Source organism: Amblyomma mixtum, chromosome 4, assembly GCF_055824585.1.
Source record: "Amblyomma mixtum isolate Tamu chromosome 4, ASM5582458v1, whole genome shotgun sequence".
NCBI classification, from domain to species: Eukaryota; Metazoa; Arthropoda; class Arachnida; order Ixodida; family Ixodidae; genus Amblyomma; species Amblyomma mixtum.
The window spans coordinates 87,037,975-87,059,189 of NC_143015.1; the positions used below are offsets into that span (position 1 = coordinate 87,037,975).

At 43.0% G+C, this 21,215-nt stretch overlaps 1 protein-coding gene across 1 annotated transcript; it reads left to right on the plus strand.

The window, feature by feature from the left end:
- The first annotated feature begins 1,555 nt into the window (after positions 1–1,555).
- LOC149347309 (uncharacterized) lies at positions 1,556–20,837 on the plus strand. Its single transcript, XM_089587004.1, has 10 exons — positions 1,556–1,702; positions 4,774–4,823; positions 5,442–5,480; positions 8,422–8,457; positions 12,530–12,623; positions 13,563–13,702; positions 17,853–17,900; positions 18,649–18,684; positions 19,789–19,948; positions 20,645–20,837. Exons 1-10 carry the CDS (start codon positions 1,639–1,641, stop codon positions 20,650–20,652), a joined length of 675 nt encoding a protein of 224 aa, XP_089443130.1. The 5' UTR covers positions 1,556–1,638; the 3' UTR covers positions 20,653–20,837.
- The last annotated feature ends 378 nt before the right edge of the window (positions 20,838–21,215 follow it).

Sequence of the window (21,215 nt, forward strand, 5' to 3'; positions counted from 1 at the left end):
GTCCATGTGTCCGTTTATGCATTGAACCCCGTAGTTCATATACCGCAGCAAATAGCCTCCGCGTTTAGAAGACCTGGAGGATGAACTTCATGGATATTTTAGTACCTTTTTGCTTCGCCAACTTTCAATGTTACATAATATGGGATTATCAATATGCTGTTGAAGCATGGCTGCAAGGCTGCTTTTATCCAGATGTCTGAGCAGTCTTCAGCTTGTGGTGCAGCCGCAAAGTGAGGTTTTTTTACGCACCATCCCTTAGTCCAACTTTCCGTAGGGGTCCTATTCCTGAACACTTTGTCCCTGGGCTCATTCACAGGCGGTTGAACATGCACATCCGATACCACCGTAGAACAGTTGCAGCATGTGCTAAGTGCACCATCTCTTGAAGATCTCTATCGGCATGCCAGCGGCAGGGCACGGGCAACCGTAGACCTAATCACTCTAATCAACGCCTGCTCAAATCCCGTCAAGTTATCAGTGAGAGGGGAAAGGGCACGGCGGAATTAGGCCACGTGTACTTCCGAAAGTGAATGTCAAGAAGGGAGAGTGGAGGGAAGATCAACAGTGTGGCCAGTTGCAGTTGTATCTCCACATTCTTCAGCTAATTCATAAAAAGTTGTTCGGATTGTTTTCCTTTTGGTTAACCCTTTCGCACTTCGCAGAGAAATGCACAGTGCGATCTTGTGGTTCTCTGGCATGCCGTAGACTCCATGCTAGTGTTCCAGGAGTCTACCACCAAAACACGCATTCACTAGAAGAGAAAGTCGGGGTCCAAGACTGGTGCGTCACTTAACGAAGAATTTTATGCAATGTACGACACGTGTACCCTCTTATATCCACGACCCGGATACCTTAGTTTCCACTAGCCCTGCAAGTGGGCCGGTTTTAACTACGCTGCTATATAAAACTTCTGATCTCATTCGGTTCCAGCTAACTCTATTCACGTCCAGATGTGGAGGAGAAACAATCTATGCCGGAACACATACCCCAGATGTAGATAGCAGTGCATTTGTCTGTTTGTGTGTCCTCTCCCGCGCTACGGGAATGATATCTGGCAAAAATCCCGAAAAGCCCCTATCATGGTCGGCGTGGGTGCTACAGGCCGAAACAGCTGCTCATGCTTTGTTCTGACTATAATAACGGCGTGCGTAAACATGGCGAGGCTTTAGTCCTTCACGGTGATACAAAACGAAACTGCGCAGTCAGATTTCGAAGCACGTGTATGCATAAAAACATGTTATCTAATTGCGAAGATTGCAGGGTGCAGGCGCCCTTATCGCAGCCCTGTTTCGACTCGAGCCTTTCTGAAAAACAAGCTACTCACATCCGGGACAATAGTGCCACTACAGTTGGCAACAAGAAGTGAAACCTTGATACTTATGTTTTGCACCCGCGTATGGCTTGTTTCCAAACCCAGTTTCAGGTGTTTTCCGCCCGTTCGGGCGGTGCACATTTCTCCTTCACTAGCTTTTAAATTTTTGCTTCTTCACAACTCACAACCGCACGTGCCGAAAGAAGTAAAAAAAAAATGTCCCCTTCGTCCGAGCCCAATAAATACGCTCCGGTTTAGACTCTGAGGACACTGCAGTCTTCTGAGCCCCTGAGAGAGACTGCAAATCGAGGACATCATCTTCTACCATGGCTCCCATAATGCTGGTCTTGGTTCTGCTGATGCCTGTTGCTCTGGGGAGCAGCGTCAGCTGTAAGGCACCTTTTTTTGGCTAACGTGATCCCAGCTTCTGTTTCTTTTGTCCCGCACTTCCTTTAGTGACGTGCCTGCCTTATTTTCAGTGTTCTTCCTTTCTTCCAAGATCTGCTCCACACGGAGTTCTGTCGCTCGCTTGTCGCGCTGTTACGTTTCGTACTGCGCGCTCAGTCAGTAGGGCTGAATTTGTCCCACGTGTAGTAAAACACAGGTTTCAGCTAGTTGGTACAATATAATGGTAAAAAACTGCGCAACGCAAGGGCCACGGAAGTAGACAAGACTGGAGCTGAATATGAAGTGCAGCTTGAGCAGTACACGTCCCGTTAACACAATAGCCGCCGTCCGTCGGCTTTCACCACACCAAATTGCTCAGTGACGTCAGTATACTCTCGCATGATCTCGTCAGTAGACCATAAAAATGGCCATGTCTACACGAAAGAAAAATATAATTGCTTCCGAAGATGCCGCGCATTGAACCAAGCCCTATGAGATTCCGAGCGCGCACGGAAACCATGAGCCACAAAAGCATTTTTTTAATATGCTATTTATTACACTGAAAATATGTTATATTTACATGAAATATTTGCAGAGCTTTTAGGCAAAATCAACAGAGACATCTCAAAAGGCACAGCAGCAAATCACTGAATGGGAGATAAGGCTGAGCACGTCACCAAGAAGAAGACGCGCTAAGTTTTAAAATAGGTCTCTTCATACGCAACTCGAAGTCATTTCTCTAATAAGAAGGCTCCCCGTCATTACATCCTATTGAATTTACTTCGACGCTCTGAACACGCTGATTTCTTCATTTATTAATAGAAATTTGCTTTAGCGCCAAGTTTACAATGAAGAAAACTGTACACGACGAACTACAATACGCAAGGCGCAGCGCCATAGGGGTCTAGGTGTGCACCCTGAAGAACACTTTCCCACGTTGTAGGGCGTCCTCACCCTTCTCTGCTTATGTCCAAAGTTGTGAGATAGCGATGATGTACAGCAAGGACCATAATACAAGCGAGGAAGCTTTACAACAAACGCTCTAAAGTTATCTGCATCCTGTCGTCGATGATTATTTGCTGTTCTGAATTTAGTCGTATTAAGTTCAAGCGGCACTTTTTTAAACTTTGTTTCTTTAACATTTCCTTTCTTAATATCGAACAATTTTTTTCGCGCTGTTAGAGCTAGACAACAAGAGGCTTTTTTTCGTACAGCGAGGCACCAGAAGCGTAAGCCGTGCTTGTCTCTTCGTCGCGGGAAAAAAGTTTGGTTTCCCTCGAGCTGAAAACGGGAAGAACTTTCACCGCTGCTTTCACTGCGGCCGGCGTATACTTGTTTCTGTTCATTCCTCAGTATACTGGATAATTTGATGGGTCCTTATTGTTGGTTCCTCTTTTTTGTGCGCGTGCTGGTCTCGTTGTTTGTCCTCTACATATCTGAACAGGCAATGACGAAACCGTCCTTCGTTGATATGAATTGGTGCCGCTTTACCCCGCTTTAAATGCAGCTCTATTTGATTTGTTGTGGCAGTGGCAATATTTTGTCGTTGCCCGCCATATTTAGCCCGCCTTTTAAGGCTATTGTGATATTTTCGGAAACCAAAGTACTAATTTACTAATTCACTAAAGCGGAGTGCTAATTCCGTGCGACATACAACGTGCGTATAAGTTTTCCTAGAGGCATTATCTTAAGGCGTTCTTCGTCAACTACTTACAATCATCCAGCAGCATGAGTTAAATAAATTCCTACAAGCGCTCTGCAAATAAGGCACGGTGGGTTGACCGACGGTACCTGCCCATTGCCGTCTAAATAGCGTTGTACGATAAAGCGATGAACGATTCATGGCCAGGTACAGTTGCAGGAATACTCAAGTGGTGACGCGACGTGAGGTTTTATTTTTAGTTATTGAGAATGCCCACATCGCGGGAAGGCATTGTTGTAGGGGGGTTAAGTGCACGGGGAGGGGGGAGGAGAGGTATCACACAATGGCAAAACGTTCGCCATAACACATATGAATAGATCAGTTAAAAATTACCAAACAGTGAAATCAAAATTAAATTAAAGCTTACAAAAAGTACAACAACTTTTACAACAAAAACACGGAAATACATACATAGAAACAGCGCACATAGTAGTATAGGCTGAACAAAAAACAACTCAATGAATTAAGCTCTCAGTCGAATTTTCACTATCAGACGCATCCGTCACTTCATTAGGAAGCTGGTTCCAGTCGTCAATTGTCCTGGAAAAAGATCTATATTTAAACATACGTTTACGGCACTGTTGAGCGCCAATTTTGTTAGTATTGTCTTTCCTACAGGAGACGCAATGCGATTTTTTATGTATAGTGTTTTGTCAATACTCATTTTATTCTTAAATACATTGTGGAGGAATTTCAATTTTAGTATTTTGCTGCGCGACGAAAGTGTTTTCCAAGCCCAACCCTTAACGTATTTTTGATTCCCTAGCACTAAAGATATAATTTTCTGTTACAAATTGTGCTGCTTGTTTCTGGGGACGTTCTATTTTATCGACGAGGTTTTTTTGTGTACTGATCCCAGGTTACGCACGCATATTCTAGAGTACGCTTAATGCCAATAAGATATAAGTTTTCTTTCAGTGATGACGGAGAATGCTTAAAATTTCGCTGCAAAAAGTGAAGGATACAGTAAGCTTTCACGGTAACTAAGTCAACATGAATGAGCAGTCAATGACTGCAGTAAACATATCTCCGACATAATTAACATGTTATGTGGTTTGAAGTGCAATAATATTTCCGTTATATATATTGGCAACATTTTCTTTTAAACTGCGCCTGTCAACATTTTCCAGTATTGAAGTCATCCTCTATCGGTTGCACCAGATATATACTTTTTCTAGGTCGCCATGCAGCGCATATATATCGGCACTTTAGATGCTTTTAGGCAAATTTCTGGTTTATCAGTGCTCTGTTTTCAGTAACAATTATATATTTGAAATCATGGGAAAGAAGCTCCTCAATTTTCTTTTACATAATTTTCACCGTTAGTGTCCCACTCTGATATGCTAGTAACATTTTCACGTTTGCATTCCAGCCACGAAGTGCCTCAATGCCAATTTACCGGACATCTTGGACATTGGAAAGGTGAAAGGAACTTCATCATTGCCGATGGTAGTATAATGAAAAACCGCCTAGTGCCAGAGTGAAGTAAGAGCTCTGAAGCTCTTGTACACTTCATCCAGCAGCCTGTGAATGGAGGAGTTCTGTCATTTTCCTTAATAACCCGAGGAGGAAAGGCATTCATCGATTCTCTCAGACATTTCATGAAACGATCAGGACCTTCTGCTAATCTCTAAAGATACATGCGCGAAGAATTTCTGAACTGATAACTCTCCTTATGGCCTACTTTTCCACTGACCAATTCACCCATATTACCGGTGCCAATAGCTCAATCAGCTTTTCACATACAAATTAAATTCGCTAATACACATACCTAAAGATTGCTCGGGATTAAAAATTGAATGCGTAAGTTTATTAAACTGAAATGATGTGTAAGATTAACTCATAAAAATGCAAAACGTTTGAAGCTGCTAAGTGAGGCATTTAAAATTTCTTAAAGCTTTACTGTATACACCGGTGATGTCCATTTAAAAGTCAACTTCCTTTCTACTCTTCACAACAGATAGCAGGGAACCTGGAAACTATACGCCTTTAGAAAAATTATATATAGAACTCTTTGTTAATTATGAACTTTACTTTCAGTGCCTTGGGTCTTCTCTGGATCTTTGCAAAGCGACTACGGTAAGAGACATTTTATCAGGTATTTGAGAGACGAGCAAGAAGGAGCGAAAGATGATACAGAACTAGTCTTGGCTGTGTTAGAAAGGGTTGCCATCCACGCTAAGCAATGACAACAGGACAGAATAGAGGGAAGAGGTAACTCTGGAGAAAAAGAATGAGTACATGCAAGAATTCTTATGGAATGGTTTCACTCGATCATGAATGATCGGTGTCTTCTGGAAGCACAGAGGAGTGTTCAGGAATACCGTTCGAATGTGGTGCTCTGAGCAGATTCGCTATTGAAATATTGTTTGGCCCACCGCACTGGCAAGTTTAAAGCCCTACGGCTGCCTTTCCAAGCAAAGTTGTAAGCGGATATAAACAGTTACGTACACTCTAGCATGTAATATAAAGGCTCAGGTCCACTCTGCTGCTGAACGCCTTTGTTTGATGTATGGCCCTACATTCAAATGTTGGTAATTCTTTTCTTCTGCTTGTTAACTTGAATACAGCCGAGCCCACTTATAACGGCCGCAGTTATAGCAAATTCTCGCTTACTGCGAATGAGGGCGGTGCTCTGTCAAAATATACATCATGCCTATTGCACTTCTCAGATAAAAACGAACAACCATGGCCGCCCTACCGAGTTATAACGAACGACGAAGGGCCGTAAACCCTGCCCTAAAGTCGAAAAACACTCGATTCATGCCAGCGCGCAAACCAAAGAGTGCCCCCAACTCCCGTGATCTCCTCCAGATAAGTGTCGAACCCCGAAAAACGATTTAAAAAGGCGGCTCGAAATTGAAGCTAACCACCCGCCAAGAGCACCCAGACAGGCTACAAAGTCAACCGGTGCGTGCGTATGTGCCGGCTGGGCAGAACGTTTAGTGTGAAAGGAAAAGCGCGGCAAGGACGAGACAGGGGCATTGTTGAAAGCCAAGCTACTGCACACGGCCGGTCATCAACTAATGACGGCAATATGAGAAGTATGAATATCTGTCATGAAGTGTGTCAGCTGGCCCATCCAGACAAGTGGCGTGCGTCACCTCTACCGCCTTACAGCGCGCAGATGGCTGCCAGTTTGCGTCACCCTTGATTACAGCGCTCAAGCAGCGCACACCAATCAACAAAAAAGCAATCAGACCATACCCAATGGTTCTCGGCTAGAGAACTTGTTCCCATCGGCTTCTGTAGGTCTATTCGGCTCTACCTACGGGCAAAGGATGCTTCAAGAACCTAACTGCAGTGAATTCTCCTTTGTTTAAAGTGGAATACGCTGCTAGATCACTTTACAAAAGGGTAGTGCAAACTGTACGCTCTGCGGGCACTTGCGCTGCGGTCACTTCTTCACCACATCCTTATAATATTGTAGGCGATTGAAGACAAGGATACCTACTTACCTCCAGTTTCCGTGAACGCGTCAATTGCTATAGGCATTATTGCGTCCATAAAGCAACTCATCCGCAGCAAGCATCTCGGCCAGGAAGAGTTGGCCGCACTGGACAGCTTAGAAAGTGGCTTGATAGGGACATCTTTGAAGAAACAGTAGTGCATGACTAACGTTTTAAATAAATAAACGCCACTTTTGTCTGAATGTATGTTTTGGCCTTATTAAGGCAAGTCTAATTACCGCCAACTTCAGAGAAAAGGAACGCAATTCACGTTACCATGATGTTCATTTTATGTGAGCTCGACTGCATTCCAAAAACTATATTTGCTTAACCTCAATCCTGTTTCTCATATGCGCTATGTTGATCTGTCCATCAGCACTCCACTCTGCAAAGCTTTTGTGTGTGCGGGATGTATGAAGAAATAATATTAGAAATATTAAATAAAAAAATGAAATAATAAATTACGCTCGCAACTCTGCCAAGCTTTTTCGACCAGCAAATGAGTCCTGTTGGATACTGAATGGAATGCACGAAATAAAACAATGACGCGAGAGGGGTTGCAGAGACAAAGTTTTTTAACAGTGAGAACGGCTGACAGGTGCTGCAGGATTTTTTAAAAAATATTTCGGCTTTTGTCTGAGCACAACGGCTGAAAGGACTTAGGGCAGAACGAAAGAAGAAAATTCACCACCTTTTTCTAACTTGCATTGCAATAAAATTTCTCCGGAGTTAATGAGCGTGTTTCTTGAAGAAAAAAAAATTATAAACGCATCCTAGTACAAAGGTTATTACTTATTAAACATCTTAATACAAGTTTCGCATTTTTGTGTTAAAAAACTCCAAACATCATCCAACAAATGCGACTATCTTTGAACTTATTTCTAGGACCAAGCATTCTCTAACCACTCATTCCTTGACACTAAACATAATGTTTACATGTCACAAGTCCATTTCAGTTTTAGAATCGGCATTTGCGCTTCCCCTACCGACAGAGAGAAAATGGAGATGGAAAGGCGAGGGGGCCAAGATGAACGAAGTTCCAGTTTCCTACCCTGCACTAGAGGCAACCTTTATAAAAGTTTACGGTAGAAGATCTGAAGTAAAAAAGAAGCGTCAAGTAAGAGATTAACGATTTTGCCGGTCGCAAACCATAGCCTATCGAACAGGCACGAGGGCCTCAAGAAAATAAGTAGTGCCTGGCAGATCTTCGTAACCAAGGAAAATACGAATATGGTTTGACTTGGTTTATTTGGGTTTAACGTCCCGAAGCAACTCAGGCTATGAGGGACGCCGTAGTGAAGGGCTCCGGAAATTTCGACCACCTATGGTTCTTCAACATACACTGGCATCGCACAGCACACGGGCCTCTAGAATTACGCCTTCATCGAAATTCGGTCGCCACGACCGGGATCGAACCCGATCTTTCGGGTCAGGAGCCGAGCGCCGAAACCATTAAGCCACCGCGGCGGGGCGAAAACACAAATATGAATAGAAAGTTGAAATGCATTATAACGCTGTGATTTTAATGCGCTAACTGTTTCTTTTCTCTGTATGTCATTTCTGCGGCGTAGACGGACATTGTTGCGGCCCTGGTCAAGCTTGTGAAGGTGAGTACAGAATTGCAGTCCATTTGGACATTCGTAGAACGGCACTCAGTTTGCGCAGCAATCCAATTGTTTCACAATTATATATTGTTTACGAAAGCGAAAGTAGTGGATCGTCACGTCGGTAAGCACAGCGAAATCAGTCCGTATTTCAGCAAAACTTGCGCGAACATTTACCGGAAGCGAAGTATTTATTCTCCATAGCCGAAGCCGGGGAGCTATGGGCTACCTTCTCTTACCAGGGGAGACGGAGAATATGTGCTAAAAAGTGGCCTCTACGCATCTGACTGGTAGTAAAAATACCTACCGCCTTCAACGGAATGCATGCAACGGCTATGAAGCTATGCCGTTGGGTGGTCTTTCGTCATGACTATCGACAAATTTTAGCTGATGAATTATTTTTCTGGATTGGTAATGCTTCTCAAAGTTGAGGAACCAAGAAACTCTATGTACACATAAAAAGTACAAAGCATCAAAGTTGAATCTTCAGCGCCCTGCCAGTCGCGAGTCATGAGAGGCATATACACAGCGGGCGTTCACAAAAGCAGCACTGCGCTGAGGCTCGTGAACATACGATAATGTTTTCAATCCCCAAAATCGCTACCGTGAGAAGCACAAAATGTGCCCACCGTCATGCGCAAGCGGTTCCGCCCTGGCTCATAGCTATTCACGGTGGCCGTCTTGCGGTTTTCATTCATTGCAACGCTTTAACCTTTTGTGTCGGACCTGCTGGTCTCCACTGACAGCACGTTGCAAACAAAGATTTCCTCCGCCTGACTTGCCTGCGAACATAAAGATCGCTTCTTATTTTAGCAAGTGAAAAATGCCGGATAAAGTGTATCTCAGCGTGTAGAAACGTCCGAACCGCGCCCCAGTTCCAGCTCTGGTGGTCATGCTAGCTTTTATTTTTCAAATACAAGTACAAATAATTTCTTTAGAATTCGTCCTCTTGCAAATGCAAGGAAAAATTTTAGCACAGGAACAAAAAGCTGCTATCTTAGTACCCTAACAAAGTTCCTGCCCCTGTGTTGGCATGGTTTACCAACAAGCTCTGGTGAGCAAAACGGATTGAATGTACGATAACTCTAGGTCACACACGAAATTTATATTGCATAAACGCACATGTCACTATGATCTTATAACAAATGCAATAAACTAAAAAGAATACTAAGCGAGTCGAAAACATTGAAATGCACATTTTGCAAGAAGCAGATCGTTATTCATTGAAGAATGGGTAATAAAGATGGCGGAGTTAAAAGCTTTTTAATGTGGGGTGTTCTTTCCATTTCCGCGAGCCTCGATCTGCGCCTTTGTTGTCGTGCGAATAATATTCGGTACTTTTTTCCACCGCAGCCTGTTCTGTTAGTATAGAGGAGAACTCGTCATGAAATTTATTCTTTGGCATTCTTTAGCGCACAGTGAAAGCTCGAGAAAGCAGGCATTTGTGCATATCGTACTTCTAAAAATGCCACCACCATGGCTGGGTATTCGGTCACGGATGCGGATAAATCCTTCTGTTGTTGCTTCGGGGCGGCCAGATAATAATGCAAGCAAAATAACGAAAGCTTTCACCTAGCTGGATTCTGCTGCATGTACCCCTGTACTTGGCGGCTACCCGCGGGTAGTTTCAATGCCACTTCTGCTGCACAGAGTGGTCTCTAGTGAAATTCGTAATATGGTTGCAACTGAGAGCGCCTTGGAATTTGACCTATAACCCCAGTCTTAAGTTTGTTTTACGGAAGAGCAATTTAGCTCGGCGAGAACGATGGTTCTCTCCACCAATGCTCCAAAGCGTTTGCTGCCGGCGAAGCCTACATTCCATTCCTGTTGGTTTCATGGAAAATGCAGAACTCAAGGTTTCGATGTAAACCTTCACCTGAAAATTCCACTTTGTAACAGATGGCACTCTGGAGCGTCTGTTTTCGGAGGTTACGCTTCTCTCCATTCAAAGCGAGGTCTTCAATACGTCGAGCGCCTTTTTGCACATGCAAAAGGGGCAAGACAAGTTCGAATTGAAGCACAAACAAAAAGACATTTGGATTACGACATTGGCATTGATGGCTTTGTATTACCCAGCCAACTTTTTTGCCACCACGCGGCGACACTGCTATACCTTCAAAACTCCGTTTTGAACGCGTTTTGAAAACCAACTCACTCAGTTTTACTATTTTTTACTTTTTATGGCTAGGGTTCAAGGCTGTCGCCGTACGCTCCCTCCACATTTTTTTTTGTTGTTGTTCCTTCATGCGGGTTTGTAGGCATGTGCCAAAACAGAAGGCGCTGCGGAAAGCCTTGTGCAGACGACGCGACGCCAAGGCTACGCCCAACCTTCTCCCGTCAGTCAGAACGATGCACCAATGGAGTGCCTTTAGCAAAAGTAACCCCCATGACGTCAAGGGGGTTCAGAATAGTGGGGCGGGGACGTTTTTGTGAAGGAAAGAACGAGCGGGCTTTGATTTGAATTTTTGCAGCTTTGCGGGGCGCGCATGGCTCTAGTATTTTACAGAGGTTATCTTCGATGCCTCATCTATGCAGTGGGCCTGTTTTTCAAAAATGTCCGGACACTGGTCACTGGCCCTATAAGCTATTACGAATGAAGCACACTTATTGCTGCCCGCTTGTGTAGAGGCGGTCTAGAAGAGAGTCGATGATCGTGTGATCCCACCCCAGCCGCAATGGCCCCGTTTCAGTCCTGAAATGTGAGCGTGCTTTTTAATGTCGATGCAAGCTAAAGAACACGTGACTTCTTAAATTAGCTCCTACTAGCTGTCTTGTATTTCCACATGCAGCGTCGGACCATACATACAATTTATCGTGTAATAACATATCATATCCCACCACATCATACCGTGTTATACCTTACCATACCGCATACTACCCTACCATAATATAACGTATAATACATATCATACCATAATATATATTAGCTAAAGCTTGTAGCAACATTCGACCAATCGAGTTGGTTGGCTGTGACAAGCATCGTAATTGACCATGGTTGCCGCAATTATGTCTGTGTATAGATCGCTGTTTTGCTGCAGCGCCAACGCAAACCTATCTTCGACGGTCCGAAGAAAACTTTTTGCTCTAGTTTTATAGCAGTGCCCCTAGTAGTGATCATGAGATGAGAGACAAACTTTTGCGCTGTTACAGGCCTCCGGGATGACTGTACAACAAAAAAAAAAGCTTTCTTTACGTAATACAAAATTTTATCAGTTCCGCATTAAATGTCGGTCATAGCTGCAATAGGGTGGCGGGAAATGCCAATGGTTATCTACACCTTGAAGCAAGGATATAGTATATGCCCAAGAAGTGACTGAATTATCGCAGACAATGGCGCTGAGGCTAGAACAAATATGGCGAGCAATGAAAGTGTGGTGGCAAATATGTATAAAATATTACCCGAAATCCGAAATTTCGCTACCGCTACATTTTCTGCGCTAAATAAAAGTATTGGAGCGAATAATATGCCATTATGTTTCTTTTTTTAATACGTCCAGTTGATCATGAGGTGTCATTTTTCCCGTTCGGTATCTCTGGGGCGCGAAAAAGCATTTTGGAAAATCAGCCCTAGAAGTAGTTAGAAATTCGAATATGGCAACACTTTTTGACCCGGATGACATAACCTAGAAGAAGCCTTAACTCTTTTTCTTCCAGACTAATCCATAGAAGTCAAGATATCCTATTTCACGTAATGGCCACTTTATTATCGACTTTCGCAGAACAACAAAACACAGGTTGAAAAGTACACAATAACGACTAAATAAACCCACTGTTCGCTAACATATTCCATCGGACTCTTTGAACCTTACCCTTTTTTCAAGCAGCATAGAGCTGATACCTGTAGTACAAGCAGAATCAATATTAAAGGAAGGATTCAGTTCGCACGCAAGAGCAATGCACACATGAGCTTCTTTTTTAGCTGATGACCGAAATGCTTAGTCCGTAATATTCTTCAGGGTGGAAGCAGAAAAAGCCTGTATGCCAGCCATACTTCACAGCACTTCGTAACTAAATATGATGTCTTTCTTTTCACGCACCCGCGGGCAGTGAACAATAAAACCCTTTTGCTTTGCAGTGCCTGATCGCAGCCCTACTGAAACTCGATGTTTTGAGTGCCCTGGCTGCCTTGTTGGAACTTCTCGATTTCGTCCTCAGCCTGATAGGCCTGGGTAAGTCGATGAAAGGCTAAAGTCGAGCAAAGCAGTTCTCAGATGTTTACTAATTTTAATTGTTTTGCTATTCCCACTCTGCATGTTCATTGCGAAAATCGTTGTGGTAAACCAGTACATCTAATATTACCATATTTATGGAACTTTAGTTTTCAAAGCTTTGATTAATATGTTAGTGTTTCTTCCTACTTGTGTTTTTCATAAGTGGTTCTTAGATTTTTGATGAGCAGCATTTGACTCGTCCACCAAACTTTCTCAGTTCTGACCGGTGTGCATGACAAGAAAAATTAGGCCTAAGCACACCTTGTCGTACATCAATATTAGTTTGCGCAGTGCTTCGTACGGCACCTGTACAAAGATGAGGAACGCGACAAAGACACACAAATCCGGGCACAGTATGGTTTATTATGCCTAAAACCATCGCTTGTTGCATTAATATATGAAATTTTCAAACGATAACATATGATCGCAAGAAAAACTGCAGTATTATCTTACTTCGTTTCAACAAATCACTGGAATTACGTTACCACGTAACCTGTAGAGTAACTGAGGATTGGTGGCCCTTGGTCCAAGTGAGCGTTATCGCGAATGCTTCAACCAGCACCCATTCAGTCCGATTTTCTGGATGAGCTCACCAAGCAGTTTTATCAAAGCAAGGATTGAAATTCTAATTCTGGTAATCAGGCTCTAGCTTCCCGAGCTGCATAACCACTGAGAACCCTGCATGCCTTTGTCATCTTGCCCATCCTTTTTCTGGACCGTTAAGATGTCCACTACCTGAATTAATGATCCTTCAAGATGCCCTTTAGCCTAGAAAATAAAAACTTGCTGTAAAGTTGGGAATAGCTTATATTTTGAGTTGGTAGTTTCCTATAGTCTTTAATGGATCAGACAAACTTCATGAATTGCTTATTCCGTTATGGCGCTGTGTCGCTGCAGATGTGATCCAACTCAAGAACCTGATAAAGCCGCTCTGCTGTGTGTCCAACGTGTCTGGATGCAAGAAGATCTTCAAAGGAACTGAGACGTGCAAAAAACCGATCCCCATTACTCTTCCCGGAGAACTCAACCTGGACAAGGTAAGCCGGGCAGCCTGCGATGGTTGACATTTTTATTTTCTTTGCTAGATATCGGCAATAGAGGCTATGATTAGGTTATTCCTTTATAAGGTGCGTACACAATTTTTTGCAGTGTGGTCCATCTTTGGCATTACGTATAAGACATCAGTAAGCAACACGCCCAGCTTTCTTGGACTACACTTGTATTTTCAGGCAACTGTAGAATATGATAAGATACTGGTGGGAACGTATTGATGGCAATGGCCTAAGCTTCAGGTGCGTAGCAGAATGTTGCTTTTAAAGTGTGTCTTGCGATTGCATCGATATTGTGGCATAGGAAACTACTTCGGGCATTTCTGACAATAAACGGTCGCAAACTACAGAAGTCTTGAGGGCTGATTTGTGGATATATTGATTCATCATCATCAGCTTGACTACGCTCACTGCAGCACAATTTACTCTCCCATTACCTCTCCAATTAACCATGTCCTGTTGCAGTCGCAGCCACCGTGTATCCCCGAAGCCTTCTTAATTTCTTCCGCCCACCTAAATTTCTCACGCCCTCTTCAATGCCTGCCTTCTCTTCAAATTCAGCTCGTGTCCCCTAACAGCCATCGGTTATCTTATAATGGTGCAATCTTACGATAGGCGAAAAATATTGCGTTCATAAACAACCTCCCGCTGAAAAAAATTGATTTTGTCCACAATTTCTGTGCATGTGATCGCCACGCGGAATCCACCTGTGACAGGATAAGTTAACTTTCTCCTCAAATATAGATTTTGTTGTCTGCAACTAAAAGCAGATTTCTAGTAGAACGTTAAGTTTCCGAGTTGGCATAGGTTCATGGTTGAAAAACAGCGCACAGAAGACTAGAGACAAGAGTAAAGGCGACGACAGGACCAGCGCTGAACTAACAACTAAGGCTTTATTGAGAAAACCTGGGTATATAAGGAAGGCATAATAAATGAAAACAAAATTGAACAAACAAAACTTTGACAATGATAAAACTAGCGTGCGCCCGAAGTCCAAAATCTGCCAACAAACGTGATCTCGTTATCACTTAAAGCAAGTCATAGTTTTGTTTGTTCAATTTTGTTTTCATGTATTATGCCTTCCTTATATACCCAGGTTTTCGCAATAAAGCCTTAGTTGTGAGTTCAACGCTTGTCCTGTCGTCGCCTTTACTCTTCTCTCTAGTCTTTTGTGGGCTGTTTTTGAACCAAGAGTTCTAGTGTCGTGAGGAACGCAAAAAATGCAAAGTAATTACTCCTTAGTTGTTTTAATTGCCTGCAATTTTCACCCAAGCTTGACCCTGGATTCTTAATGACAGTGCATAAACTTTTATAATGAGAATTTTATTATTATATTGAAAAAATAGCGAAAAAATGTAATTTTGGGCAAGCAGGTTCTTTCTTTTCTTTTGGAGGGCTCTGTAAATTGACATTGACATTCACCCCTGCTACAAAAAGCTGTATGATGCAATAACTTCAGGCAATAACTTCATGATGCAATAACTTCAGATTTCTCCTACCATTATCTACAAATGTCTTGCAAAGGTTTTGAATTCGTACTAAATCATACACTTGTGAAAGTTACTCAAGCTATGGGGGACGTCTTAGTTAAAGGCACCGGAAATTTCGACCACCCCGGGTTCTTTAAAGGGCACTGACATCGGACAGTTCACGGACCACTAGAATTTCGCTTCTATCAAAATTCTACAGCTGCGGCCGGGATCGAATCCGCGTCTTTCGGGTCAGCACCTGAGCGCCATTACCACTGAGCCACCACGGCGACATTTATGTAACACAATATGCTGCAAATTGTATGAAGTCCCGGCGTCATGCAGGGGCGGTAACAGCTTCCATTGCTCCTCTCTGTCCTTTACTTTCCGTGCTGCGTCCATTCTTCGCCAGTGGAACATTGTCGACGACATAAGCACAGGTTCTACAATAGAACACACTGTGGCAAGATAGAGTACCGTACATAACCGTGGAAAAGGATAAAAATTTGATAATCTCGAAGGAAAGGACTATGTTCTTGATGGTTGATTTAGATGGCGTCGCTTATTTTTTGACGCATGAAGTAAAACTGTTAAGTAAGAGTATGGATCTGGTTAACCAGCAGACCTTTATTTCTGAACAGACCGAACTATGCTAGTTGTTTTTAAAAAGGCTTTGAAGCCATCCCCATCACCCTGAATTTGGCTCCCAAAAAGAAACTGTCAGTTCATTAGAACTGAAATCTCTCTTGATTTCAGGCCCACTTTTTATCGATGTGTGGCTTCTAGAAATACCATTGGTTCAGGTATGATAACGCCAAAGATAGACAAATGAAGTGGAAAGCTGATTTACAGCAAAAATGACATAGTTCTATTGCACACGACTAAACTATAAAAAAAATGAATGGAAAGTTTGTAGATGGTGAATTATTTTTAGTACTGGTTTAAAAAATTATTTTTTGAGGAAAGAAACTTGCGCAGTGCATGTCTCGCATATCTCGGTGGACACCTTAACCGCGCCGTGAGGGAAGGAAAAAAGGTGGGAGTGAAAGATGAAACAGAGAAAGTGGGTCGTAGTAGATGTCTCCGGATTAATTTCGACCACCTGGGGGTCTTTAGCGTGCACTGACATCGCACATAAAAAATCGTGGTCTGCTTTATTATAAATACTTTGTACAGCTTTTTGAAAATTTTCAAATTTCCGAATGCTTATTTGTCCAGTGCGTGTATTGCGAATGATTCATTGCACAGAGAACATTATTATACTTAACATACACCAATATTTAAAATGCTGCAGTAGCCGCGGAACGCAATCTCTTCTGTTAGCTTACCCGACTAGACGCGCACGTTGTACAACGCTGTCATGATATCGGAATCAGCGCTTCCATCTCCCTGCATTGCAACAGGTGACGCTAGGCTTTTAACACTAAAATTGCACGTCTGCATCCTCCGTAAGGTAAAGAAAAAAGTGAATGACGAATTGGCTGCAGAACAAAACGTCACAAGTAGCTAAGCTTAGCTGGACCACCTGGGTGCTGTTCCGAATTCTTGACAACGTTGCGTCAAGTAAAAAAATCGCAAGATTTCTTGACAAACGCGTTAAATTCTTTTTCCTTCAATAAAACTGTAAGGTTTATCGGATTTGAAAAGAATAACAGCTCCACTGTATTTAAATGCATTATAAACAGCGATGAACGAAGATTGTGACTATGGTGTGCTATCCCCACTCCCACCTCCCCTGTCGCTGTAGCTAGCCCTCTGGTTTCGCAAAAATTTGAGAATTGCCTTTGCAGCCAGTGCGAAGCGGATTTTGTGAGCAATTCAGCAAACAGCAGTTTCTCGCTCTATATTCTGTGCAACAAAAGGAAATTTTTCGCCATGTTTTGAAACGCTTCGTCAACTGATATGGCTAATAGAGACATTCCGAGATAAAGTTTTATCCACTTAGTTGCGAAGGTTACTCAAGTACAAAAGAGTTGTGGAGCAGTCACTGTTTTTTTAATGTTGCGTACCTGCCTGCCGAGCGTGGAAATAAGCCTCTAGGAGTTCAAAACCGCTTAGCGATGTGCGGTCCGTTTGTCACAGCAAAGTTCTTGGTTTTTTTGTAAGGTGCTCATTGATTTGCGCGGAGCTCGCTGCCGCATTTATGCTCAGAACATTTGGGGAAGTTACCCAAAAGCACAGTCCACATCCCAGATTTTGCTTAATCGAATTTTCGGAGCTCTCCCTATAGAACAATTGTGAATGTTCCAAGAAAAAAGCCGCAGGTGTGGCTAGGAAATGTGATACACATTTTAAAGGTGGAAAGCAATTTATCTCGCACTTATCCATCTGGATCACTCGGCGCGTGGAGTCAGGTGTGTTGTTCTCATGCAGATATGTTTGTGCAACAGAGCAGTTTTCTGCTGTTATTCCTGGGAATATTCCCGAGGTTACTCTTAAAGCTGCCGATGTCAGAAACGACGTGTTCGGAATGCAAATATTTTTTAAAAATTTTTAATTTGGGGGCTCGACACGCTGCTTCTGCCGCAGAAATCTTCCCCAGCGTGAAAGTTAGGGTTATATATATGAACTCCTCGTTATAAAAACAATGCGGTGCTTCCATATTCACATTTGCAGAGATCGACCGGTGACATCAGTTACTGATTACTAATCAAATGCTTTCTTTCCAGTGCTTCACCGACGCTCTGCTTCTGTGCAATGAAGGTGACCCTTGCAAGGTAAGACCGTTAATTCAAGCCCATTAATTAGTATGCACTTCGCCTTGTCACATAGCAATTAACTCCTAGTTAACAAAACGAAAGCCATCATTGCGTAAACGGAGAACGTATCTAAGAAATGGGAATGTATAGCGCTTCTTCCCATGTTTCAAGAGAATCAAATTTTAAATTAGTCTTGCTGTGGGATGGGCGCTATATCTTCTTTGCGATTACTAATTCTGATTGAGATTTAAAACAAGCTTACGCCGCACGAGCGGTCTCTATTCCAAACTTTCGGACTATATATAGCGAACGCGCCCGCCCGTTTACGTTGCAATAATCAGTAACAAAACCTCTCGTTGAAATGTTTTTCCTCAGCACCCTGAAAGGAAAACTCTACGTTGCCAAATTTTTCGAGCCCAGAAACTGTAAATGGATATCAGCGCAGGTTAATTTATTTCGTGCTTTTTTAAACTATTCTTCTCGATATATATTGTCGACATTTTCCAGGCACCACATTACAAGTCTTGCTATGCCTTGAATACACCGGCAATTCTATTGGGTTCATTGCAAATACGCAGCTATTCTTTATTATTATATATTAAATTCGCAAAGCTCATACTGAAAAATGGCAGTTCTCACCAGCGCTGAGAACATGCGCGAAATAAACGACAGACAGATCAATTGCAATCGTTGTACGATTAATGGGCGTTATTAAAAATTGGTAGCAGTGCTTTTTCATGACAGCGCTATTTCTTTTCTGTTGCAGGACGAAGTTCTCGTGAGCCTGGTCAAGGCTATAGTGGTAAGACATACTGTGATAACAACTTTTCAACCGTTTTGTTTAGCGTATGCGAAAGGTAATTTGAAAACGCACAGTACTGCCTCCAGTTTTAGAATGCTTGAGCAGGTCTTTAAATGAAACTCCGGGCCCTTGACGTGCGACCTGCAATAACACTGCAATACTAAAATACGCTTCAGAACATGTGAAGCGTCAATTGCCATTTTTCGCGTATATATCTTTTTACAGTTTTATTAGTCATCTCTAAGGAATATAAAATATAGATATATGAATGACAGGCGGAGCCCGGACCACAAGAACATTTCCCGGCTTTAAAGCCAATGCAAGGAGAATGAAAGTTAAAAAACAATTTAAATATCAAACCGACATTTAAAAGATGATAACCAAGTAAGACGCGAGCCACACGTAGTCGGTATATGATTCAAGCATAAATTAGGGTTCTGTATAAATACTTGATTCGAAGCATTTCATTTCGCCTAGCGCAAGCACGTACCGCCATCCTATACCGGGTTTTCTACCCACGAACAGCGTACGCGCAAATTTTTCTCACGCGCCACCTTCTCCTTGACCCCCAAGACCATGCGCACAAGCAGCCTTCGTAGCTGGCGAAAAGATGGTGGTGCAACATGAAAGCTTTCTCTTCTGGCCGTCAGCCTTAGAAAGAATTCTCCTACCGTGGCCTAATTTTGCCAAAACAGCGAGCAGGAAAAGTTGCAGGTCAAAAGAACCGGGGTTCTCTTCTAGGGACTCTAAACATACGCAAGCTGCAGCTTAAAGAAGTTACAAATATCATTGATTACTATTCCTCCTGAATGTTTGTTCACGATATGCCTCTGCTAACTGCGAAGAAGACTATTATGTGACTTTTAATAGCAACATAACGTAGGCGGGTACACAGGGCGCCCTAGACGTGGTTGTCATGCCAGGAACATAAGGCACCGGCCGCCATCTTACCTTCCAGATCCGTTGGACCGGAGAGGGTGATAGTGGTACTCTGCAAATTTTTCCAGGATCTCTAATTGTAGGCTAAACACTAAACACGAATACCTGTATATGGGAGAAAGAGCTCTCCATACAGTGACAAGTAATGAACCTTGATCTCCGCAGTGCTTGCTGAAAGCCCTTCTTGGCACGAATCCTGGCAACCTCCTGTCTGGACTGCTTTGCGCAATGGTTACACTGCTGGAGGGCGTTGCCGCGACTGCCACCATTGCCATAAAGGCTGCGTGCACCACACTGATCGTTGCCATCAAACTCCAGGTCAAATGTAAGTTGCAGCCCTGCCTTCGTAAAGCGCCCCGCGTCGGCGCCGACAAAAAGTTTACTTGGAGGACGACTTCCATAATTTTGGGGATTTGACAATGTGAACTTTGTGCCGAGTCATCGACTTTAGTCAACTGTTCACTTTTTCTATCTTCAATCGATACTAAAGACAAACTTAATTTGGCCTCCAAAGATAGATTACCGCTTTCAAACTGCAAACCGGTTTAGCGCATAAAATAGTAGTCTATTATTAGCAAGCAAAAGGTAAAGTGCTTGCTATTTAAGTGTCGCCACCCCACAGCAACAATTTCAACTAAACTGTGATGACGTATAACCGGTTGTTTTTACCGCGGATCTTTCAGGCTAGGTAAAATCACCGTCCAGTTCCAGGTGGTGATCACGACATCTCTACTTACCTTGAATATGAGTCGAGTAGCGGCAAGAATAGATGTTGCATCTTTACATATAATACTCTCAGCCATAAATGCCCGCTTTGAGGCCTAAAAACAAACAAACATATCTACAAAGCGCAATGGAAAGAAACTGGCACGTTGTTCAGCTTTACACTTCAGCTTCAACTTCTGAGGAAGGCAAAAAGAAACTGAGGCTTGCTGTGTCTTGGTTGCGGGTTACTTGCCGAAGCTAGGTACGTTGCGTAATGTACGAAATGTGAATCTGATTCACCATTTTTTTGTTGTAGGTGGCTAAGGAAACTGGCCGAAGTAACAGGACGGCGACGAGCAAGAATATTTTTCTTATTCAAGGACGTGGAAGTTATTTTCTCAGTTGTAAGCTACACACAAAAAAGAAAAGGATGCTTTAATCAACACGGAATATTCTGCACGTAATCAAGTGGCACCAGCATCGTAAGCAATAAATATGTTCTGTTCGAAGACCATGTTGTCCTGTGTCATGTTCTGTGCAATGTGGTGCGATTTCCCGCATTTAAGAACCCACTGAGCTGCATACAAGCAACGTACTTAACGCAGTGCAAGAAAAGAATAAATGAGAAAGCTGCAGTTGGTTAGTGGCTATTGCGTGCTGCTCCTGAGCACACGGAACAGTACACGAACCGATGCGGCCACGGTTTGATGGAGGCGCTATGCAAACACGCTCAGTGTGCTGCATCACTGCAATACGTGTTACGGAACTCCACGTGCTCTTTGTATTTAATCCTCACATATCTTCTACAGCGCCTTACAACCCATAGGTCTAACGTCGATGCGGGAAAATAAATGTGTTTCTATGGTTAAAGCGTTCCTTGAACAATC